Here is a 26,195-nt window from a genome sequence, read left to right on the forward strand (position 1 = left end):
CTTCCCCCTCTTTCCCTGGGCACCTTCCCCACCCCTGTAACCTCTATGATTCCCACGTCAGTCATCCTCACATTTATATCAGGAAATCATATCCCAAAAAGCCTTTCTGAATTCCTAAAAGAGATGGTGAAGTCAGAATTCCTAGGAGTTCTGGGGAATTCCCTGAATCATAAGTTGTTCTTGAAATATCAGACATTTTTCACACTATTTATTATCATAGAAATCTAAAAGGATTTGCTTGATAAATAAGAATTATTAAGTTTGGTAGTGTTTACAAAGAACCGTATTCTGGAGAGAGTATTCAAACCCTGGAAGATATCTGGGAACAGGGCTGGGTGCCATCAGAAGAACTGTGCAATGTGCAAATCTCCTGCAAGGTGGACAGCAGTACACAGAATCATGTGTCCAAACTGCCAATTGAAGGACTTATTCTGCTTCCGAAACTTATTTCTTGGAATAGCACTCACATAAAGTATGCTGTACACATACATATGTTAGTATTTATTTTATTTTGAAGAATGACTCATTACTGGCAGCAGACAGAGCCATGAACACACATTTCTGACATGACATCAGCCCAAAGCAATTGTGACTAACTGGATCGTCACCATGTCTCTCCTACATGCTCCTGTTCTGGTGCCTGCAAACTTCCACCTTGACCTTCAACTTTGTGTGCCGGCGCTTCCTGCTCTTGCTTTTGCCTGGTTGCCATGATTCCTTCAAACTGAGACTGTTGATTGTTATACCTTAATTTTTGCAGGGGAGTTACAATACCTTTTCCTAATTTCATGACTGATCTTTCTTGAGATTGGGGAAAACACACATTCCCCAAGAAGCGCCAGAAGGAAGTGCCACATGAAGGCAACTCTGAGGATACAGTCCTCAGAGATGTTCACATCACTCTTGCCGGCTCCAGACCTGCTTCGGGACCTCACAGAGACCAGGTTCTCATGATTCACCTCGCGTGCTCCCAAATGAGTATCCCCTCAGCATCCCCTTGACTTTGACTTGCCGATATTCAGCCTCATAAACCTGGCATCATCTTCTGGAGCTCCCTTCCAATCACCCCAGTTGGCTGCCTGGTCACCTGCTCATCCCCAAATGGTGGCAATGCTGACCCCTTTGCCTGGCTGTGAGGATCCCGGAAGCCAGCGGTGCTGCACACCCAGCTCGGAGTAGGTGTTGAACAAACGTGTGGGTGCCCCCTGCCTGCCCTCTCAGTCGGGTCTCTGAATTCATGTACCCCTTTCCTCTTGGCCATTCTGGTTCAGGCCCTCCCAGCCTTTTGTTGGAGCTACTAGAAGGTACCCTACCCCATCTCCCCACCAACCTACTCTCCACCCAGTTGCCAATGTGATCTTCTGAAAGCGCACTCCTGAGCTCAAGGACCTGCAATGGCTCCCCGTCCCCAGAGACTAAGACAGAAACTTCCTCAGGACCTTCTTCCTGGGTCCCAGTGCCCTGTGATGACAGGGGCAAGTGCCCTGTTCTGCAGCCACAGTGGATGACATGGGGCTCTCTGTACTTTGCAGCTGTCCTGCACATCTGGAAAGAACAGCTTCTCCTTTGATACCTATCAAAATCCTGCATATCAAACGAGTATAAGAAAGTGAGTTTTAGTGAGATCTTTCAAGATTTAAGGTGCACTTGCCCTCAGCCAGAATGACTGCTAGCAATCAGTCCCATAGACATACCTGCCAAAGCGTGTATCCATTGAGATGTTCTAGGCAACACAGAGGGAGGAAAATCTGGAAACCTCCTTAATGCTCAAGCAGTGCAAGGGTGAAATCAACTATGAAACAGCCATTACAGTGGATGCTATGTAGGTTTCAGAAGGAATGAGCCATTTTTATTAAATTTAAAAAGGCAAATTAAAGATTAATGCATAGAGTTTAGACTTGACTTATCTAAGCACTGACAATTTCTGCAAAGTTACACAAGAGACTTGACAGTGATTGTGGGGGGTGGATGTGCACGGTGGGGTGTGATGTTTACTTCCTCATCTTAAGTCATTCTGTAGTGTTTCAGGGGTTTTTCACAAATTCATCACTTCCCCCCAAACAACTGCTCTCCAGACTCTCCTTCCCCCGAACTCCCTTTCTGCTGGTAGAAATAGTTACACACATATGATGCTGACTACATGCGAGGTGCTGATCTAGAAGCTTGACGTCTGCGTGCTCATGTGAGCCTCAAGGTCATCCCATGAGATAGGTGCTGTTATGACTCCTATTGTACAGATGAAGACACTAAGGCCTGGGAAAGCTTAAGTGACTTGCTTGAGGTCAGACAGCTAGTCAGTGACAGAGCTGGAATACACAGCCAGGTAGTCTGACACATGACTAGGCACTCGCAAATCTCCAACTACCTAAATAAGGAAGGAAGGAAGGAGAAGGGAGGAGGAAAGGAAAGAGAGAGAAGGCAGGGAGGGAGGGAGGGAGGGAGGGAGGGAGGAAAGAAGATAACACCATGACCTATACATACGTTGACCCTTGAGGGCTGGGTCCCTGACTTATTCATCTATATAATACCCCTACCAACTGCCCAGCTTAGCTCAGGGGCCTATATACAGTAGGAACTTAATAAATGTTGACTTTAAGGTAGAAGCTGCCTATTGCCTCAGGCCAAACCATGTTGCCATTGTCATCGCCCTGGGCAAGTCACCCACTCCTCCTACCTGGACCCTACCTACAAAAGCCTCTGACTTGCCCTCTACAATTCTGTTCTCTACCCCACATGCAGAGCCCAAGTGTGTAAACCATAAAGCAGATCATGTCACACTCCTGCTCTAGACCCTCCAATGCCCATCCTCCTAGGGTAAATCCCTAGTCATTGCCATAGTCTCCAAGGCCCTGTGTGATCTGGCCCCTGATGACCTTTCTGATCTCACTTCCCTACTCTCTATTCTGGCCTCCGTGGCCTTCCAACACACCAGCTTGTTCCTGCCTCAGGGCCTTTGTGCTTACTGATCACTCTAGCTGAACACCCTTCCCCCAGAAACCCCAACATCCTCCCTCGGAGGAGCCTGAGCCATCTGACAGGAACCCTGCCGTGTGACTCTCCAGCCCTAACTCTTCATTCGATTCCTTCAAAGACCTTATCATTTTGCAGAATGTTCCATGTTAATTTGTCCATTTTTCTTCTCCCTTACTCCATGAAGGTGGGTTTTCTACCTTTTTTCTGTTCTGTTACCTGCTACATCCCCGGGGCTTGCTGAATACTCAGTAGGTGCTCAGTCAACAGTGACTGGATGGAAAAGATGTTTGCTGTACTCAGGCCCCTTTGCGAGAGGCTTGCCTGTGTCCACTTGGCAGTGTTTCTGACCTAGAGCTGTTCCAGGTTCCCCACTTTTTCTGGAACTTGTAAAGACACACCATCACCCTCCTCCTGGAACTGATCTCCAAACCTCCACCAAAGAGAAAGAAATGGCAGAAATGGCAGCATAATACTATGATTTGGGGAATGCCTACGGGACAGGGAGGCTATGTAAATAGTACAGAAGAATAGCTGTTGCCTTTGTCATTTTCAAGCAGGGTGATTTGTTAGGATCTCCTGGGGAGGGAGTCCTTTGGATCTGGAGGGCCGGCACCCCAGGGACTGTGCTTTTGCTATGTCTTTAACAGCAGCTCCAGAAATAGCCAGGCCAGGCAGCTGGAAGTAATTAAGTGGCATTTTACATGTCATCTCTTCAGGCAACAGGGCAGCAGGTCTCCCAGAGGAGGGGGCCTTCGGGTAACAGCTTCCAAGGAAGGAGGCTGTTTCCTGCGAGAGAGGCCTGGACCCTAGAGGGAGGCGCTGGCATCTGGGCCCAGGCCCCCTCTCCCAGGCCCCCTCTCCGCCTCCTGAAAAAACAGAGCTCAGCTGTTCCACCAGTTACCCCTGCACAGGCCCCAAATGACTTTATCACAGGGAGATCCTGGGTCAGGGAAGGAGGAAGGAAAAAGCTGACTTTTGGAACAATTCATGTTATAATTGCTACTGTTTTGTGAGCACCTGCTATGTACTGCTAAATAGTCCCTGCATCTCAGGGCAGCACAGCAGACTCCTGCTCCTGCCTGCAACCTTCTCTTGGAATGACCTTAGTCAAATCACTTACATCTCCTGAGACTCCAATTTTTTGCCTACAAAGATAAATGGATGAATGAATGGATGAAGAGACAGTTAACGTTCATGGGGTTTTTGTGAGGATTCTCTCTTACAGCTGGCACATAGAAGACACTGTGCTAAGCACTCCTAACACAGATGATCTCATTTAATACCCCAACAAATCAGTGAAGTCGGTACTTCTTGTCCCATTTTACACATACGGACGCAAAGACTTGGAGAGGCTGAATCTTTGCCTAAGGTCACTCTCCTACTTAGTGGCAGAGCTGAGGACTATTGTGGACTTCAAAATCTCCATGCTTTCCATTTGGCTACCAGGGGTCTCAAACTCATCTGCCTTTGAGGGCCAGGTAGCTGACGTTAAGCAGTGCAGCAGGCCAAGGGGAAATGCAAGACGGAATGGGTGGAAAGGGGCCAAACTGGGGTGCATGCCCCATGGAAAGTCATTCACATATACACTTCATCTGAAAACGCTGTCCACACCTAACCAATCCACCAGTCTGCCTGCTGGATGAGCCTTCTTAAACAGCATCTGCACTCCTTTCTGGAAATCAGGCAATGCTGAGGACTTTGGAGCCTGGAAGGGTCCAGACAGTTCACAAAAGCACAGTGAATCTAAAGTTCCTAGCAAGGAACTGCATACTGTAATCCCCCCTTATTCATAGGGGTACATTCCAAGACCCCCAGTGGATGTCTGAAACCGCAGACTGTACTGAGCCCTGTGTATACTACATTTTTTTCCTGTACATAGAAATCTATGTTAAACTTTTACCCTTTCACTTAAAGGAAGCATTTTACAACTTCTCCCTGGTGTATCTGAATTGCCAGCATCACTACTGTTGTGTGTTGGGGGCCATCATTCAATAAACTAAGGGTGACTTGAACACAAGCGCTGCTATGAAGTGACAGTCCATCTGATAACTGAGATGGCTACTAAGTGACCAACGGACAGGCAGCATATACTGTGTGGATGTGCTGGACAAAGGGACGAGTCACTCCCAGTGGGACAGTGCAAAATTGCATCACAATACTCAGAACAGTGCACAATTTAAAATTTATGAATTGTTTGTTTCTGGAATTTTCCATTTAATGTTTTTGGACTTTGGAAAGTGAGATCCTGTGATACAAGCAGACCGTAGTAATTCCTGTTACCAGCAACTCACAAAGCCAAAGGTCTCACTTTAGGTTCAAGTGATCCCTGGAAGTGCACAGGTTGGGGTGTGTCATCCCTGAGCTAAACTTAACCTGCTTACTGGGAGAACATGGCAGCTCATATTTCAGCAAAAATTATATTTAACTTTAGGAGTAAATGTGGCAGAAAATGGGGGTGTGAGGCAGAAAAAACATAGACCATGTTTTCTGCTGAAAATCCAGTTGGGAATTTGTGCCATGACCTACATTACTCTGCCTTCCACCCCCTAACTTTCTCTCTCCTCTCCAGGGAGAGCAGAAAATGATGTACTTCCCAAGGATGAATGACCCGCAGAAAAGCATTTTAATAATGTGCTGAACGACAGCACAGCAAATCACTGAAGCTGTCACCTATTTGCAGTCCAGTTCTACAGAGTGAATTCTTGAAGTTCTATATTTCCTTCGGCATCTGCTAACATCTGCAACCTGTCATGTCTCTCGGTATCCACCTTCCCCCCAAATGCCAGGAGGACACAAGCCATATGGGGCTCCCAAGAGAAGAGGGTGTTGGAGGGCTGCCATTCATCTACTCCCTGTTTTGGGAGGTGGATTCTGTTTCCCATCTGGGTCACATTGATACACAGAGTTCGAAATGGAAAAGAAACACCCCGCTTCCCACCATCCCTTCTCATTCAGAGCTGCTGCTGGCTTTAGCAAGGAAAGCAATGGGAGACAGAGAGATTGGGAGAAAAAAAGTCAACCTGCTGATTCTCCAACTCTTGGATTTGTGCGGATATGGCAGGTTACTTACGAGTCATGATATCCCTTGCAGAACACAGTGAAATTCACATAAAATGGACAAAACAAAAAAGTGTGTACAAAAGCTGGTCCCGTCTAACACTGGCCTCCAGCATGCACAAGTCCAAAAGTTTTAAGGAATATTTATGAGGAAGAACACAAGCGAATTCTACCCACTAGCTTTCACCTCCCCTGACCACTTTCCCACCTCACAAATCGGAACGGGGCCACCACTCCTGAAGTTCAACAGTGGATTGGCTCACAGAACACACAGACAGGAGAGCAGTGGGCGAACTAAATGCATCATGATAACACAGAGTGTCCTCAAATCCAAAACCTAAATGGAGGGGCTGTATGAGCAAAGGATGAGAGCTAGACTGTGCACTCGGGTGTCTACTGGGCCAGGCAGGTAACACAAGCTAGTGATGCCACCTGAGTACATGAGAAAACCAGCCAAAGAGCAATGGCAGTGTCCGGCAAGGAAGGCTGGCCCAGTGTCCAGGAGAGGACAGGAATGGGACTTGCTAGACACAGAGCCAGCCAAGTGCTGTGGCATAGGGGGAGTAGTGGTATGACTGCTTTGATTTTTCAAGAGAAGCTTGACATTTGGATTTTTTATCTGACACCTTCTGATTTTTTGATGTTGCCAACTAGTTGACCCTTGAATAACGTGGGAGTTACGAGTACTCCCCACATGCAGTCAAAAAATATGAGTATAACTTTTAACTCCCCAAGACTTACCTACTATTTAATAGCCCACTGTTGACCAGAAGCCTTATCAATAACACGGACAGTCAATAAACACATATTTCATATTTGTGTTATACATATTCTTACCATAAAGTAAACTAGAGAAAAAAATATTAAGAAAATCAAAAGGAAGAAAGAATTTCCCAACATATTTATTGAAAAAAATCCCCGTATAGGTGGACATGTGCCATTTGAACCCATGTTGTTCAAAGGTCAAATGTACTTCAGTCAAGAAAAACAAATAATAAAACCACACTGTACTGTCCAAATAAAACAAGTTGGAGGATCAGGCTCAATCCACAGGCTGTGGGCTTGCCACCTATGCCCCCAAACCCTGGCTATGGCACCAAATATCCTGGGCTCCCCCCATGCTAGGTGGGTAACCCTGGGCTCAGCCAGCTAACCTGAGCCCCACTTTTCTATCACTGTTATGAAATATTATATTTATATAATTATATTATAATTATGACCTATTATAAAATCTCGTGAAATTGCAATTTTGACAGCAACTTGGTAAGATTCCACCTAATAAAATGAAGATATGGTGCCCACCTTGTAGGTTCTCAGGAAGATCGGACGAGATAAAGCAGGTGAGTCCCATGCCTATAGTAAGAGCTCCACAAATGGGGGCAACTCTCTTTAGAACACAAATCCATTTATGTTCGGTAACTAAAATGGACCTTTAGGATCCTGGGTCAGCATTTGAGAGAACCAAGGAAAACCTGTCAAGATTTATAAGAATAATTATGTTTTGGGGGGGGTTATTTACTTAGCAGGAGATTTTTTTTTAACCAGAAATCTTTTAGGCTAAGCTTTGTGGCTGAGACACCAGTCTTGCTGTTTTCTGTGGGCACACACAGATAGGAAAAGATTCACCAGCAGGGGCAAAGCTTGGCAGCGGCTCATCTTCCATTACCCCAAAATGAAACAATCTGCAGATTCCAACCTGTAATCCCATCTCACCCAAAAAAGAAAAAGGAGAAGGCAGCTTAACATGGAACTGCTGGGAAAGCCAAAGGAAAAAGGCTGTTTAATTTCAACTGAGGTCTAGACCAATGTTTAGTCAAAATTCTGGTGTCAATATTGTGTCATTTGCCACAATCTCCTACTGAAATTCTTTTCGTTTTTTAAAGCCCATGAAATTGAACCTTATGTTCTCTGTGCTAATTAGGCACAAAAGGTTTCTCTCTCAGTGCTGATTAATGGCAACCAGTGCAGCCGAGACTGCACGACACACCACGATGCTTGCATTAACATACAATTTTTAGAATTCGCTAGACTAATGTTTGGTAAACACTTGACCAGAGATGCCTGGACTGCAGGGACGCTGACTTGCCTGCATGAGGCAGTGCCTTCTCCTCAGACTCTCAGCATCAGCAGTCTTAGGACCAAGTCAATTTTCATCAGAAAATTTGGCCAAAATGCACATGACTCAGTGAGAGTTTAATTCCCAACAAGCATCATGGGCCAGAGGGCTACCTTTAAAAGAAGAGTGAGGGGCCGAGCCCGTGGCGCACTCGGGAGAGTGCGGCGCTGGGAGCACCGCGACGCTCCCGCCGCGGGTTCGGATCCTACATAGGCATGGCCGGTGCACTCACTGGCTGAGTGCCGGTCACGAAAAAGACAAAAAAAAAAAAAAAAAAAAGAAGAGTGAGAACTACTCTCAAGAACTGCTGTCACCTTTTCAAACAGTGAGATCAAGGCCCTGGCATCACAAATCATTGGATAATACAGTGTGCCCAATGGTGGCTGCCATTCAGGAAAAAAAGGCATCTTTTATCATAGGCAGCACAATACAATTATGTCTTCTCACTAAAGCTTTGAAACAATTAGAAAAATATAAACAACTATCTTGTCTATCATTTCAAAACGCTTAAGCAGGTAAGAGAGGCAGCCCTGTCCATTTCTGTCTGCTTGGACGTTCAACTTAGAAAAGCTGGATGCACCCCCCACAAACAGAAGCACACTCCCAAAGGTTCACCCCCACAGACAGAAGCAAAAATAAACCTGTTTTGAGGTACATCACTGTTAGAATGAATAGAACCCCCAAACCCTCCAGGTACCATTTTAAAGGGCTACAGTAAAAGAAAACTTATTTTATCCCAGCTAATCACATTGATCCAGACCAGTGTTTCTCAAATGATGAGTCCCAATCCCATTCTTGGGGATCCACAGGTTTTCTCTATAGATTTTTACATTTTGTGTTTCTATTATAATGACAATATTTTAGAAATGATATAATTACATTTTATAGCATCTGAAGACTCTAGAAAAACTGAGTGGTACCTCATCACTTCAGTTTCCCTGATCCCAAAGACATGTCTCAGCCTAAGAAGGGACCTATTAGAAGGCTGGACTAATCAGCGATAAGGTGGTGACACCAAAGTGACAGTCACCTGCCCCACAGTGCTGCACAAATAGACGTTTCCCAGCAATGGGACCAGAGAAAAGGGGTGGATGGAATCAGCATGCAGACATCCTGGCATGGCACGTGGCAAGTGCAGAAGAACCAGCCATGCACCATTAGGAACAAAGATTTGGGTTCAGACAAACAACACCATCTATACGCTAATTGACAATTTTGAATTGTAATGATTCTGTAAGCACATAACATGTAAACCTTTTTTTTTTTTTTTTTTTACTTTTATGAGAGACAAAATGGCAAGGAATTTAGACCTACCTTGAATTTTGTTCGTATTTAAATAATGTTAATATGAAAATAATTTAAGTCAATACTAGTGGGAGTGAGAATTTTTCCTTGGTTTCACTACCCAAGCTTGAGAACACTGACAGACAGTTTTAGTTTTGGAACACCTGTGAACTGTACAGAAAATGAATCTTTCCTTTGAGCAAAATGTACAAAAGTATAAGACCACAGAACCCTGAATTTATCTGTGAACCTCCAATCAGCAGCACTCGTTTGCAAACTTACTTTCTTGTGAGCCCTTTGGGAGCTCCAAATGCTGAGGCCAAGCCTCCACTTCAGCACCTTGAACAGCTCCTGGAGCAAATCTGGTTTCCACCAGGTTTAAGACACCACAGAGAGCCACTTTGCTTCCTATTTTCCAAAGAGAAAGGAAGACTTGCTGGTAGGCTGGGTGGTGCGTGCCCATGGGAATGGTACTTACACAAAGAAGGGCATCAGCTGAATGAGAGTCTCTTTCTTGGGGCTGGTGGCAAACTCGGGGACAATCTGGATGACTTTGTTCATGACGTTGCGCAGGTAGTTCTGAAGCTGCTTTCTTCGTTCTTCAACAAACTTGGCATCCTGAGAAATCAGACAAAACATGTGTGTTCAGGTATGCTTTTCCTTGCTTGTTCGGAAATGACCCTGCAGAACATGCAATAATCAATCATCCCCATCCAGAGGGCTAACATTTACTGAGTGATTTCCATGTGGAAATGGTCTCCAAAGCTTTACATATATTATCACATTTAATAACAGGAAAGACACTCACAATTTTATTATTATTATTATTTAAAAGCAGGTCCAAAACTACATATTGCGTGTTTCCATGAATGAACGAATGAATGAATGAATGAATGAATGCAGGAGCAAGTGTGGCTATTATTTCTTGGGCACCTACAATATGCAAGCATGGTGCTGGGGACCAGGATAGAACAATGAATGCAAATTGTCACTGCTATGGCCCTTGAGTTCATAGGGCAGTGAGAGAGACACAAATCCAGTGATCATATGGGGGATCTTCAAAAGGTTCATGGAAAATGCATATTATGAAAAAACTATGCATGGATTGTAAAAATTTTTTGCACCAAAATAAACTCATAATAACTTATCATAACATATCTGAACAGGATCTAGTTTGAGGCACTAAGAAGGATAAGATATCAGTTTGAAAACAGTCCCTATCAGAGAAATACAAATTCTGCTATAATTGAAGTAAGAACATCAAATTTATGGTGAAGCTTGGGTGGAAGAATGGTGAAATCACTGATGCTTTACCATAGGTTTATGGGGACAATGCCCTAAAGAAATCAGCCATGTACGAATGCATGACTCCTTTCAAGAAGGAACAAGATGAGGTTGAAGATGAAACCCACAGTGGCAGGCCATCCACATCCATTCGCAGGGAAAAAATTAATGTTCATTATGTTGTAACGGCATGAACAAGACAGGAGGACTGATGATTAACAGCAGACATTTCAACTGGTTCAGCTTACAGTTGGGCAAACTTTCTGATCTGTAGCACTCAGATCAGCTGCTATCTGATCTGACAAGAGCAGAGCTATCAATGGAAATTTTAAACAAATGGCTTTACCAGTACAATCCTGAAGACAAAGCACGATCACAGCCATGGCTACCAAGCGGTGGAAGTGGTCCAGTCAAAGCAAAGCAGACTGCCAAGACCAAAGGTCACGGCAACAGTTTTTTGAAATGTTCAAGGCATTTTGCTTATTGACTTTCTGGAAGTCCAAAGAACAACAATATCTGCTTATTATGAGAATGTTTGGAGAAAGTTAGCCAATGCTTTAGCAGAAAAACACCCAGGAAAGCTTCACTAGAGAGTCCTTCTCTACCACAACAATACTCCTGCTCATTCTTTTCATCAAACAAGGGCAATTTTGCGAGAGTTTCCACAGAAAATCATTACAAATTCACCTTACAGTCCTGATTTGGCTTCTTCTCGCTTTTTGCTTCCTAACCTTAAAAAATCTTTAAAGGGCACCCATTTTTCTTCAGTTAATAATGTAAAAGAGACTGCATTGACATGGTTAAATTCCCAGGACCCTCAGTTCTTTAGGGATGAACTAAATGGCTGGTATCATTGCTTACAAAAGTGTCTTAAACTTGATGGAGCTTATGTTGAGAAATAAAGTTTATATTTTTTATTTTTATCTTTTAATTCCATTTTTCCATGAACTTTTTAAAGACCCCTCAGACAAGTCAATGTATAATTATTAATCATACTAAATGCCACCTCCAGGCAGGTATTAATTTTGCCTTCAGAGGAATTTTCCAAAATATGAATTGGTTGCCACTGATTAAGAGATTTCATTAATAAACAATTTCCACTTTCTTTTTTCAAAAGAAAGTGTCATGGCCCTACCTGCAGGGCCACTCCAGGTGAGGGCTGTGCAGCACAGCCCCTAAAGACAGTCATGGGCACCCAGGTCTGGGCCGTCTCCACCACTCAGTGCTCAGGGCCTCTGTGCTCTAGACCCTCCTCACTTGCCCCCGACCCCACCCCACCCTGTGTCTGCTTGGCCTTTGTAGGCAGGACCTGCTTCACTATCGTGTGACCTTTATAGTCCCACGGGGCATGCACTTGGACCTGTGTGACAATCTGTTGTCTCACCTTGAAATTCTTAATAATTTGGGGCAAAGGGGCCCTATATTTTCATGTTGTCCTGGGCCCCACAAGTTCCATAGCCAGTTCTGCTTGCATGTAGCTGCACCGGTGGGCCCTGGCTTAGAAAAAAGACACCCTGGGAAGCATGGGGGCCAGGATAGGCTTTCTCTGAGAAGGTGATGCTCCTCCTGACTCACGGCCAAGCAGGATGAATAAATGCAGAGCAGAGATGGCGCAGTGGAGGAATAGGGTCACTTAAACCTCACAAGAGCATGAGAAGAAACATACTCTGATGACTTGCACATGACAATGAGGAAACTGCAGCCTAGGGCAGGGCTGGGTAACTCCCAGGAGGTCCCGTAGATTGGGTGGGACACTTGTTCCCACTCCCCCTGTGCCAACACAAAGCTGGCCACATTAGCCCGTTTCTGTGCTGCTACAACAGAATACCTGACACTGAGTAATTTATATAAAGTAAAGAGGTTTATTTGGCTCACAATTCTGGGGAGCTGCATCTGGCACGGGCCTCAGGCTGCTTCTGCTCCAGGGGGAAGGCGCAGGGCAGCAGTCAGAGGCAGGTGCAAGGTCACGCGGTGAGAGGGGATGCAAGAGAGAGAGGGAGGGAAGTGCCAGGCTCCTTTTGACAGCCAGCTCCCAGCTGGCTGGTTGGCTCAGTTGCTTAGAGCGTAGTGTTATAACACAAAGGCCAAAGGTTCAGGTCCCCTTACCAGCCAGCTGCCAAAGAAACCAAAAACCAGCTCTCATGGAGATTAATCCATTCCTGTGGGAGCTCAGGGAAGGCATTAATCTATTCATGATGGATCCACCCCCGTGACCCAAACTCTTCCCAACACTGCCACATTGGGGTGAGATTTCAGCATAAGTTTTGGGGGGACGAACATATAAACAATATCACTGACCCAAGGCAGGGATCAGCAACAATCTATGGAACGAGTCCACGCACTGCACTTAGAAAGCACGCCCTGGTCCCTGATGAGGAGCTCCCACAAAGCCAGGCATGGTTCTTCCTTACATGGTGCCCCAAAGCCAGGATTGGCAAACTCAACAAATGAAGATATAGAATGCCCAGTGAAATTTGAACTTCAGATAAACAACCAATAATTTTTCAGCAAAACTATGTCCCACACAAACAAACCTCCCCATGCAGTATTTGGGACACACTTACACTAAGAAATTATTGGTTGTTTATCTGAAATTCAAATTTCACTGGGCATCCTATATTTTCTCTGCAAGCCTACTCTGAGCACCAGGCGGCAGGAAGAACCACGGAGCATCTGCTGCCAGCAGGGCACCCCCACTCCGGGTCACTCCAAAGATGCAGCAAGGTTTTCTCATCCAAAGCCACCCCCTGATGAGCTGCCTCAGCGGGAATCTTCCCCCAAAGGGGTAACAGCACTTGAACTGCCACAGGTCACTCCAACGTCACCAAGGCCAGTGGCTAAAATCTCACAGCCTAGTGGGAGGTAAGCTGCGTGGGAACCAGTGAAGGCATACCGCCAAGAGAGCCAGGGGTCCTCCAGATCAAGCTGGAGCCACCTGGGCTCCGCTCACCCAGTTTGAATGCTGGGTTCTGCTCCTTGGTCTCCAAGTTTCAGCCCATCATTAAGCAACTAGTTGTTCTTCTGCGGAAAGGTGATTAATATGCCAGGTTAGTGCTGAATGCAGCTCATCAAGCCTAGTTTTTAATCTGCACAGCAACCTTCAAGGATGGCTTGAGAGGCTCTGCTTCAAAGACAGGAAGGGAGCTAATCAGCCCTAGAAAAACTTGTGGAGATTGTTTTCTGCTCAAAAAAAATACAAGGAGAGACTGGATATGGTCCCTCATGCTGCATGCGGGGCGGGGCTGGGCTGGCTACAGAGCCCAAGGAAGGTGAGGGCCCCCCAACATGGAGGTCAGAAGAATCCATCTATGATCTGCCCAGCATTGCTTGACTAGTGCCTCCTCTCACCCGGGTTCCAGAGGCAACAGCAACTTGGCAGAGAAAGGGGTTGTCACCTGGAGGAATCCCAAATCCTGTCCAGTATTCATTCCTCAAAAGCAAACCTGGAAACCCAAGCCAGCCCTGCTCTAGGCTTTGCAACATGGCATTTGCAACACGGCAGCAATCTCAACTTGACATCCGAGCAACTATTATCTGAGTTACTCACAACAAGCAATGACACAGTCTGGCACATCTTCATTCACGGTCTGTGCTCAGAGCTTTCCCTGAGCTGCAGACTCACGACACATCGAAGGCTGGTCACTGACGCTCAGAGAGGGCAAGGAACTTGCCCAAGGGCTCAAAAAGAGAAGGCAGCTGAGCAGGGTCCTGGGTCCCCATCCAGTCAGCAATGATAACCTCCCTCAGTATGAAAGACAACCTTCAACTGACAGAAGAAAATTCTATGGGTTCCTCTCAACCGGACTTTCCCAAGCCAGGATTCAGTTCATAGAAATTCCACTTCCGGGCCAGCTTTAGAAGCCATTGACTGTGTAAAGAGAAGAAAGCCTGTCCTCCCCTCAAGGAGTTTGTATGTGACAGGGTGGGAACAAGCAAGGGGCAAGTGCTGTGACGCTGGAATCCACCCACAGGTGTACAGGGAAGCTGGCAGAGAAGGGTGTCTAAGTTTGCACGAGGGATAGAAAGAGGGTTTCCACTCAGAGGCAGCAACCCCTGGGGAAGCGGCTTCAGCTGACTCATGGAGGAAAGGCCTACATCTATCAGGTGGTCGAGGTGGGTGCCCTCAGGGTGGGGAAGGGCATGCCAAGTGGAGGGAACGGCTAGTGCAGAAAGAAACTCGCGGGCAGAAGCAGCGGGGCTTGCTGGAATAGCAGAGGCAGCTGCATGGCTGGGCTTGTAGCTCCAAGAGACCTGAGACTGAGTGTCAGCGGGAGTCCCAGCACACCCAGCCTTGCAGACCACAGCAAGAGGTCAAGGTCTGTGATCCAGGAGGCATTTAGAAAGCCTGCTACAGAGAAACATGTGGTAGGCAGCCTTGGGCAGAGAGATCTTTCCGAAATCTCATGACACGCTCCCGTTTGGAGTTCTTCCATGGCTCCCCATGAACTCTGTCAACCTCCCAACACAAACATCTAAACTCTCAGTATGGCTCACAGGGATCTTTGCAACGCGACCATAGCATGCTGGCCAACCTCGCTTTACCTCACCCTCTCCACAAACAACCCTCATCCTCCACCCCCAGCCCTAACACCCACCCCCAACATTTCTGCCCCCTAGTGCCTCGGCCACGTCCCCACAATACCCACAACCAGCCCAGCAACAACCACCAAACCACCACAAGAAGTGCCCCAGGCTTCCAAGTTGGGGTGGTAGGGGGAGTGCAGGCTTCAGCCACACCCCCCTGACATCTGCACACAGCCCAGCAATGACCAATACACCACTGGAAGCCCCCTGTTTCCTCTGCAGGAATGAGGGGGCTGCCACAGGCCTCAACCTCACCCCTCCCTCCTCCCCCTCCCACCCTATTTTCTTCCCCCTTCCCCTCTTCGCCTCTCCCCTAACTGCTCCACAACATCATAGAATGTAAAAAAATATATATTAATAAATAAATAAACAAACGAAAGTTTTGGCACCCCATTCTTCTCATGTTCTGCACAGTCTCCTGATGCCTTCAGCCTTTGTTGGGCTGCTCCCTTGGCCTGGAATGCCTTGCCACTTAGGGTTCTGCTCCTGTGCTGCCATATCTGCCACCTCGGAGAGGCCTCCCTGGACATGCCAGCTAAGATGGCCCAGGCCCTCTCAGCCCAGCTCCCACTCTCCTTTTTTCCCGGCACCTCCCGCTTCCTGGGATGTCCTTCCTCCTTCACTGTGCACCTCTTGCTTCCTCACCTCCCTTTCTTAGACTGTAAGTCCCACAGAGGCAGAGACCTGATCTGTCTGGCTTGTCCCTGCATCTCTGGAGCCTGACACAGCACCTGGAAAGTAGAAGCGGCTTGATAAACATTTGTTGAAAGAACAAATAAATGTGGGAGATGGACTTAAGGGAGGCCAGGCTGCAGGGGAGAACAGTCTGGAGGCTACCGCCAAAGTCCACACGAGAGATAACAAAGACTCCTGACGGGAAGTGGGATGGAGGAAATGAAGCTGAGCTCTCTGGTTCCAAATGCCTTTGGGCAGGGAGCCAGAGAGCAGAAGACCAGGAGATAAATGAACAAGAACCAGGAGCCATCTTTCAGAGACCCCATTTGTCACATGGGGCTCCCTAGAGGAGATCTGTGTCCATGCAGGGGTCTGCCCCCCTAGGTAGGGTTCTGCTCTTGAAGGGGCAGGAGGTATCTGTGAGTTTTCTGGTTGGGCTCCTGGGGCCTCAGCCAAAATGCAGATTAGAAGAGATGGGACTGGATGAAAGCCCAACATGTGGAATCTGCCAGACTCCCCTGGTGGCCGCTTAATGAGTCCTCACCACTCATGGCTCTGCTATCCCTGTCGTAATGCTGTTGTCAATTATGGTCTAGAACTATTAATAGAGAGCACTGGGAATTAGGTCTTGCTTTAAAAAAGAACACTCAGGACTATTTTAATGAAAACATTTTTTCCCTTGCAGAAAAGGTTACTTTTATTTTGAGATTCAAGAAGATAAAGATACCACCAAAGGAAGAATAGCTATTTTAAAAATGACGGAATGTTGTGAACACAACAACAAGGGATGGCCCCCACCCCCCATGCTTTTCCAATACTTTCTTTCCTGGGCTGTTCCTGACAAGTGTCCCTTCTCGATGCATGTTCCACTTTCCAACAGGACCTTCCCCAGGAGCTGTGCTTCATGTGAGCTGCTGGTTGGACAGAGGTGACTGCCTTTCCAGAGTTCCTTTCTGTTTTTAGCTAAGACCATCAAGGTATTTGACAAAGAAATAGGTCCAGTCCATCAGAAACAGTGAGCAGCTCGGCCCCGGGTGAGAGATGGCTGCTTTGGAGTCTGCTGATCTCACAGCTTGTCATTGGCTAGAGAATTCTGGAACCTTAACTAGACTCCCAAAGACCGCAGCATTAAGGTCTTCTGGCTATGAGGTTCCCTCCTGTGCCCATTTTGGCAGGACTGGCTCACCAACCCCATTTCTTCTTTCGGGGATGAGGGAGGATAGGGTGTCCTAGCGTGCCTTGCAATTAGATGGAGCCACGGGTTGGGTTTCGGTCAATGTCAGGGGATAAAGTGAGGCAAGCCATGTCCAGGCCTAGCCACAAAGTCCCCTGCAATCCTCCCTTCCCCTTCCCTCTGTCTTCCCCTTCCTCTGGGAGTGTGGAGGCCACATGTGAAGATGGCAGAGCCAAATGAAGAGAGCAGGGCCACCCGATCTGCTGTGGACTGTGATATGAATGAGAAATTAACTCGTTGTTGCAAGCCATCAAATTACAGATTTCCTGCCACGTGCTGGTTTCAGGTGCTTGTGTTAACCATGCTGACTCCCACATGGTTCCCTCGGTGATGATCTGTTGTGTGCCTGCCTGCGTCCAAGGCACTGTGCCATGAAGGAATGTCCACTTGTAAATGGATGTGCCCCTGCCCTCAGGAGTTTAGATCTGGTGGGACAATCTAGTAAGAGACATTAGCAGGGACATGAATACATAATGAGAAGTGCTAGGGTGCGGATGGACTCAGCCTGGGTGGTTAGGAAAGGAAGGCCCCTGGCAGGAGGTAGCTTCAAAGGTGAGACATGAAGGACAAGGGGAAGGTAACACTGGAAGCAGGGAGACCAGTCAGGGGACCACGGAGGGCATCCAGGGAGGAGATGCTGGTGACATGGCCTGACCAGGCTGATGGCCGGGAAGGTGAAGAGAAGCAGCTGGATTTGAGGACTATTTCCAAGCTAACAAACCAGGCAGGACTTGCTCATGGGTTAGAATCATTCCTTTGTTCATTCAACTATCCAGTCATTTAGTTTCTTCATTCATTCAACAGACATTCTTTGGGGGCCCTACTGCAAGCAAGGCACTGAGAATAAAAAGATAAATAAGACCTGGATCCTGTCTCCATCAGCTGGAAAAGACACACAAATAGATCGTTACAAAACAGTTCAATGACGCCATGGTATACACTTGACTAGTGTATACACAGGGTCTGCTGTGGGTACGCTTGGGTAGGGGGCGCCTAATCATGAATGAGGGTCAGGGAGCCTTCCCAGAGGACTATGGAAGATAATAATTAATGTAATAGTAGTGGTAATAGCAGCAGCAGCGGCAGCAGTTACCGTTACTACTGACACTCACCAAGCATTTCCTCCGCCAGGCACTGGGCTAGGCATGCACCTTGCATTACACATCATTCTTAACTCCCAGCAGCTCAGTGAGACAGAGGCTTTTTAGTGTCCCCATTTCAGAGGGAGGAAGCTGAGACTCAGTGAAGTACCAGGTGGCCAGACACACAACTACTTAGGGATAGGGGTGGAGATAGGAATCGGCCCCAGGAAGCCTGACCCCTGAGCCTGTGCCCTTAGCCACTCTGCTCTAAGACAGGAAGAGAGAAAGGCATTCCAGGGCAAAGAAGAGGCTGGAGATACAAAAGACCATAGTTTGGGGGCATCCAAAGGATTCAGGAACAGTACACAGAGAGGGGGGCTGGAAGGGAACAGCTGGAGCAGATCTGTAGGCCACACTGGAGGGTCTAGGCTCTACCCTAGGGGTGACAGGTGTTTTAAGCAAGAGAGCAACAATCAGTTATCCCTTCTAAGAGGCTGAAATAAATTCTGATGCTTCAGTTTAAAAAAGCCACTCTCCCAAATACAAATTCAATGCAATCCCCATCAAAATTCCAAAGACATTTTTCTCAGAAATGGAAAGAACTATCCAGACATTTATATAGAATAATAAAAGACCATGCGTAGCCAAAGCAATGCTGAGCAAAAAAAATAAAGCTGGAGGGCCGAGCCCGTGGCACACTCGGGAGAGTGCAGCGCTTGGAGCACAGCGACGCTCCCGCCGCAGGTTCGGATCCTATATAGGAATGGCCAGTGCACTCACTGGCTGAGTGCCGGTCATGAAAAAGACATACATACATACATACATACATACATACATACATACATACATACATAAATAAATAAATAAATAAATAAAGCTGGAGGCATAACACTACCTGACTTTAAGCTATACTACAAAGCTATAATAACCAAAACAGTATGGTACTGGCATAAAAACAGACACACTGGTCAATGGAATAGAATAGAGAATCCAGAAATCAACCCACACACTTACTGCCATCTGATCTTTGACAAAGGCACCAAGCCTATTCACTGGGGAAGGGACTGCCTCTTCAGCAAATGGTGCTGGGAGAACTGGATATCCATATGCAGGAGAATGAAACTAGACCCATACCTCTCACCATATACCAAAATCAACTCAAAATGGATTAAAGAGTTAAATGTAAACAATAAAACTTCTTAAAGAAAACATAGGAGAAACACTTCAGGTAGTAGAACTAGGCATAGACTTCATGAATACAACCCCAAAAGCACAGGCAATCAAAGGAAAAATAAACAAATGGGATTATATCAAACTAAAAAGCTTCTGCACAGCAAAAGAAACAATTCACAGAGTTGAAAGACAACCAACAGAGTGGGAGAAAATATTTGCAAAATGTACATCTGACAAAGGATTAATATCCAGAATATACAAGGAACTCAAACAACTTTACAAGAAAAAACAAGCAACCCAATTAAAAAATGGGCAAAAGAGCTAAGTAGGTATTTCTCTAAAGAAGATATACAAATGGCCAACAGACATATGAAAAAATGCTCAACATCACTCAGCATCCAGGAAATGCAAATCAAAACCACACTGAGATACCATCTAACCTCAGTTAGGATGGCTAAAATCCAAAAGACTCTGAACGATAAATGCTGGCGAGGTTGCGGAGAAAAAGGAACTCTCATACATTGTTGGTGGGACTGCAAAATGGTGCAGCCTCTATGGAAAATGGTATGGAGGTTCCTCAAACAATTGCAGATAGATCTACCATATGACCCAGCTATCCCACTGCTGGGAATATACCCAGAGGAATGGAAATCATCAAGTCGAAGGTATACCTGTTCCCCAATGTTCATCGCAGCACTCTTTACAATAGCCAAGAGTTGGAACCAGCCCAAATGTCCATCATCGGATGAGTGGATACGGAAAATGTGGTACATCTACACAATGGAATACTACTCAGCTATAAAAACGAATGAAATACTGCCATTTGCAACAACATGGATGGACCTTGAGAGAATTATATTAAGTGAAACAAGTCAGGCACAGAAAGAGAAATACCACATGTTCTCACTTATTGGAGGGAGCTAAAAATTAATATATAAATTCACACACACACATACATACACACACACAAACCGGGGGGGGGGGAAGAAGATATAACAACCACAATTATTTGAAATTGATACAACAAGCAAACAGAAAGGACATTGTCGGGGGGGAGGGGGGGAGGGAGAAGGGAGGGAGGTTTTGGTGATGGGAAGCAATAATCAGCTACAATGTATATCGACAAAATAAAATTTAAAAAAATAAATTAATTAAAAAATAAAATAAATAAATAAATAAATAAAAAAATAAATTCACACACACACACACACACACAAAAAAAAAAAAACGGGGGGGGAGAAGATATAACAACCACAATTACTTGAAGTTGATACGACAAGCAAACAGAAAGGACATTGTTGGGGGGGAGGGAGGAGAGGGAGGAGGGAGGGAGGTTTTGGTAAGGGGCAACAATAATCAACCACAATGTATATCGACAAAATAAAATTTAAAAAATAAATAAATAAAATAAAGTAAAATGTATTGTTTCACAACTCTGTGAATATACTAAAAACCATTCTATCATACATTTCAAATTAGGAGAATTATTTGGTATGTAAATTATATCTCAATAAAGATGTTATTTTAAGAATTAAAAAAAAAAAAAAAGCCACTCTCCCTGGAGTACTGGACATCTGCCTTTTCTCTTTTAAGTGCTGTTCGCCAGCTGGGAGGTGTGGCTGCGGCTAATCTAAACTGCAGGCCCAATTCCACCATCCTGGGACACAGGGAATGAGCCGTATTTCACTGCAAATACATGTGAACCCATGAACTCCACTTTATTACGAGTGTAATGCCTGGGCTCACAGCACCGAGGCCTCAGCAGCTGTTTCTAGGGAAGGCATTATGCAGTTGCTAATTGGAAAACTGAGAAGAGAAGTTCCTGTTATTGCCACTTTAAACACTCTCCAGGGAGACATCTGAAAGCAATGAATAGTGGGCATGATGGACCCTCTTAGCTTCTCAAACATCACCGAGCCCCTTTGATAAGTTTCTGATTGGGTGTTTTTAGCAAAGCTGCGTCAAGGAGCCTCAGCTGATTAACTCGGGGGAAATAATAAAACTGCAAACTTAAAAGGAAACTGTCCTAATCTTTACACTGGGAATGAGCTCCAAATGTTCATGACAAAAGGGTCCTGATGTTCACATCTGGGCCAAGCAGCTGCATGAGCGACCTGGCCAAGAGATTCAGCAACTCCTTTAACTGGCTTAACAAGCGTGTTTCCTAGGTGATCACCAGCTGGAATGCATCAGGGATGGATGGAAGAGGGGAGGATGAGGGCTTTATTTGGAGTGGTTTTGCTAGGGTAGGGCAGGGCAGAGTGGGATGTGTCTCTAAGGCATCCTTGAAGAGACCTTCTTTCCATAAACCTCCGAAGACATCTACTAACTCAGGGACCAGAGTCACTGTCCCTCCTGAAGGGACAAGGGAATAAGTCCTGTTAATTATTTCACCCCAGCAACTCTACTCCACCACCATTTACCAAGCAAGTATTTTGGTGATTGACTGTGAAGATAAACAGGCCATCCCTGGGGAGGTCAGTGTCCCTAACCTCACACCCTCCCTGAACATTTATGGAGTCCACAGGATGTTACTTAGTTATTCATCTAAGCAAACATTTATTTGACACCCCCTCTGTGCCAAGCCCTGTTAGCAGAGATAAGAAATGCCTGGCTCTTGCCCTGAAGGCACTAATGGCCTATCACACAGTCAAGCAATGGAAAGCAAGGGCTGAGGGAGCTGGGACATTGCCAGATGCAAATGTTACCCACTTCATACTTCTCTTAGAGGTACCCCTGGTCCTAAGATCTTAGGGTTTCTGAGTTTTCCATTGGTTAAACTCTGGTCTGCCTTTTCTGCAGCTGGCATCTTCCTATGGATGTGTTTTGCAGACATGGTTGGTTCTTGGAGGAGACTCCTCCCAGGCCCACCCCCAGCCCCACCCATTCTCTCTTCCATGGATGTGGTTGGTATGAGCTCGAGAGGGAGAAATGTGGCAAACCCTACAAGCTAACAGGCATGAAAAACCCACATGGAGATGTCTCCAGTCATGAGTGAAAACCAAAAGAGACTAATTCCTTCATTTCAAACACCTTCAAATGAAAATATATCTTGGCTCCTTTTCTTGCTCAGCAGTCTATGGCTACCTGTGTGGCATCCCAGGTTGGGAAATGGGAGACCTGGTCTCGCACTGCCTCCCCCTGCTCCATGCATGTCCTTGGGTCCCCTCGGAGCCTCAGTTTCCTCACTTGTAAAAGGAGTGGGCGGGTCAAATGAAGTCTCAGCTTCCTTCCAATGCCAACACCTTAGGATCCCTGACTTAGGCCATAATCCCTTCTTTCATTCAAGGTTTCAAGAAAATTAAAGAAAAAAGCAAGAATCCCCTGAGTATTCTCATCCCACACTATTGTCAGTTAAAGGTATTCTCTACATCACAACTGACAACATAAATCCAGCCCCAAAATGGATGCAACTTAGCTAGTTTGTTAAGGAAAAATGCACAATGGCCTGATATCACGCAAGAGCAATATGACAAAGACCTGAAGAATCCTGAACTACTGCAGGATTTCCAATAATTCTGACCTCAGCGGCAGGAAACTCCTCCAGAGATGAAAAAGCACAAACTCGTCAATCATTCCATTACCGCATTCAACCTTAGATCTGCCTTTTTTATTATTTGGGTCCAGGAGCCACGCCCATTCTCCCAGGAGTTCCTTTGACAATGTTAAGGTAGTTGATATTTTTCCCCTTATTTTTTTCCCCATCCTTGCCCCCACTTCTACTGCGAAGTCAAAAACTATTGCTATTAGCTTGTGAATGGGAAAAACTGAAAGGCTGAGGGAGAGGACTGAGGAAACAAACCACAGTCACGACAGTGGCTGATATTGTGGAGTTTGTGGGAAGCTCAGGCCTGAGCTCAGCCCTCATGGGTCCTGGTAAGGTGGCACGATTATTACTATCTCTTTTCACAGATGAGGAAACTGATAGGTCATGCACCACATCCGAAGTCAACAACTGGAAAGCAGTCATGCTGGGATTGGGGCCCAGCTTGCCTGACACCAGAGCTCTTGCTCCTAATCACCTGGTAATATTTTCAAAAATAGTTATGTAGAGGAGAAACAAAATCAACATTCCTAAAGGTAGTGAACTGAGCACATTCACAGTTGGGATTTCACATAATCCACTAAACAACTGAGCACCCAAGGCCATCTCATTCCCATTGCACAGGGAGTGGGGACTAAGGAGCTAAGAGGCTTTAAACCTCTTCCAAGGCCATACAGAAAGCAGAAGGGCCAGAATTCAGATTCTGGACTTTCTGACCCAATCCCCACCCTTGTTTTTCCACTACTCTAAATTGCTGCCCCCTATTTTGTGTAGAACATTGTGTGAGTGGAAGGCAAAGAAAATCATGATCCCTGACTTTCTAATGGGTAACAGAAAGTCCCATGAAACTGAAAACATCCTCACAACAGAGATGCATAAAGAACAGCAGAATGATAGCCAATATCTGAGGGCTTACAATAAGACACTCTGTTTTAAGTCCTCTCTCTGTACCTATTACCTCGTTTGATCCTCAACACAACTTTAAAAGGTGGATTTGAGGAATCAGAGGTGCAGTGAGATGAAGAAACTCACCCAGACTCAAGGATCTCGTACTCACAGAGTTGGGATTTGAACCCAGGTAACCTGACTCCATCAGCAGCACATGCTAATGCCCCCAAGAAAAGGGCAAGGGGGCCACTGAAGACCCAACTGCCTCCCCCACTGTATCCTGAAGTATGACTTTCCATAAAACACACATGCAGATTTATGACTGTTGGCAGCCCCAAGGCTGGGTTCTGATGTCCTCTGGGTGAAATGTTGCCCAAAAGGGCAGACACAAGAGGACATCACAGACCCAAAATTCTTCTCCAGGCTTCCTCCACAGAAAAGGCCATGGGGCTTAGCACCTGCATCAAACCCAAGCCTGCTCTTCCCTCCTCTTTCCTCTCAGTCCCATATGAAGCTGTGGGAAAGCCCAAGGCTTCCAGCCCAGCCCCATCACTTCCCAGAACCTACTCTAAGATGGGGTGATGACAGATTATAGCCCTTGGGGCTGGGCAGCTCAAGAAAAGAATGCACATGAAAGACCTTGGAGACTATGAAACAGCACTCACATAGCATCACTGAATTGTGCTAAATGTTGGAACAGAAAATAAATCCTAGAGTGAAGACCTACCCACGACAAACCTTAACTGCAAACACAGAAAAGAAAGCACATCTCTATTACAGAAAAGGAACAGAAGACCCACATGGAGGTGAAGGTAACTTTACACTCTCCTCCCACACACTTATCATAATAACAATAATAAAAATACCTTTTATTGTGAGCTTACTACGTGTCAAGCACTATATGAAGCATTTACCTATATTATCTCAAAAAACCCCTTACAACAGCTTTTTGAAGTAGATGCTAATATCCCTATTGCGCAGATGAAGAAACTGAGTCTCCACGAGATTAAGGGCCTTCTCCAAGGTGACCCGGCTGAGACTTGAACACGTGCCTGTGTGAGTTCAGCACCTGGGCTTATAACCACAATGCTGTCCTGCCTCTGAGGATCAATGTATTCAGAACCACAGGAGACCTACGGCTTTGCTAAAAACAGAAATAAAAAACAAACTAGCCCTGCAGCTCGCACAGGGTGAATCAAATACCATAGTTCTAAAAACTTTCCCCTTGGCACAGTGATAAATGTGTGTGGTTGAATGAATTCTTGCCTTTATATCAATAGAACTCCCAGTGGGAGGGTGGATTTAGAGGCTTCACAGCAGCCTCTCTTGCTCAAGATGGGTTGGATATGATGGCCTGTCTCCCCACAGGCAGGAGCCTGCCTGCCATGTCTCTCTGACCCTCCAGAGTGCCTGGCACAGGCTAGGCCCTTGGCGGGACACAACAAATGACCCCCATAGCAGGAAAGCAGCAAGATCTCTTGCAGCTAAAACCTATTTCTCTGTTATTGACTTTGCAGCCAAGGGAAGCTACAGGCTGAACAGCTTGGGCAGGAGGACAGGGAGAGAAGGGGAAAAGGCTGGTTTGTGCATTTAATGGGAATAACTCTGAGGGAAATAAAGACATAGCCCATGTATAAATACATCTCTTCCAGGATTTGCAAATTCCAGTGGCAGCAGGGGCCAGTGGTAACAGAGGCCACTGAAGGGGGCCCATGTGGACAGGGCCAGCTAGGAGGGACAGCCACTACTTTATTTCCAGCAAGCGATGCCTTGAGGGGAAGTGGGGCCACTACCACCAGATCGTGGAGATTTTTAGGTGAAACTTCAGATTTTAAAACATTGAAAATTAATTTTAAAAAATTTGAAGACCATGTGGGTCAATCAAAATAAAAGTTCTGGCCATACAAAGCCATCAATTGAAGACCTCTGATCTCATCAGCTGCTGCTCAACTCAGAACCCTTTCCAGAAATCCAGGGCAGCCAAAGCTAGCAGGCGAAAACACTGAGCAAGTCACGCCACCTCTCTGGACCTCAGTTTCTTCACCTGTGCAATGGAGATGGGAACAATGTCTCAGAGGATCACTGTGTGATCAAATGACACAATGCTTGTAAAGCAAAAGCTGGGGCTGTTCCCAGCAAATAGCAGATGCTCAATACACCATGAATTTCCTTTTTAGAAGCAAGCACAATGCAGGTTCAATAAGCCTTTAAAACTGCCATATTTTTGAGCAATCAAGCTGTATTAGGTCAAATTAAATACAGACTACATGACCCAGTAATGCCACTCAGACATCTAACCCA

General features: G+C 45.9%; 1 protein-coding gene across 3 annotated transcripts in view; it reads right to left on the bottom strand.

Annotated features, from left to right (window-relative positions):
• The window catches only part of SNX29 (sorting nexin 29), a 573,196-nt gene that overhangs the window by 37,637 nt on the left and 509,364 nt on the right, over nucleotides 1–26,195 (bottom strand). For all 3 annotated transcript variants that reach the window (XM_063099603.1, XM_063099601.1, XM_063099602.1), the window contains one exon: nucleotides 9,909–10,048. In XM_063099603.1, coding sequence (XP_062955673.1) covers nucleotides 9,909–10,048 — 140 coding nt within the window. The remainder of the gene's footprint in view (nucleotides 1–9,908; nucleotides 10,049–26,195) is intronic.

This window comes from Cynocephalus volans, chromosome 6 (genome assembly GCF_027409185.1).
Source record: "Cynocephalus volans isolate mCynVol1 chromosome 6, mCynVol1.pri, whole genome shotgun sequence".
Classification (NCBI taxonomy): domain Eukaryota; kingdom Metazoa; phylum Chordata; class Mammalia; order Dermoptera; family Cynocephalidae; genus Cynocephalus; species Cynocephalus volans.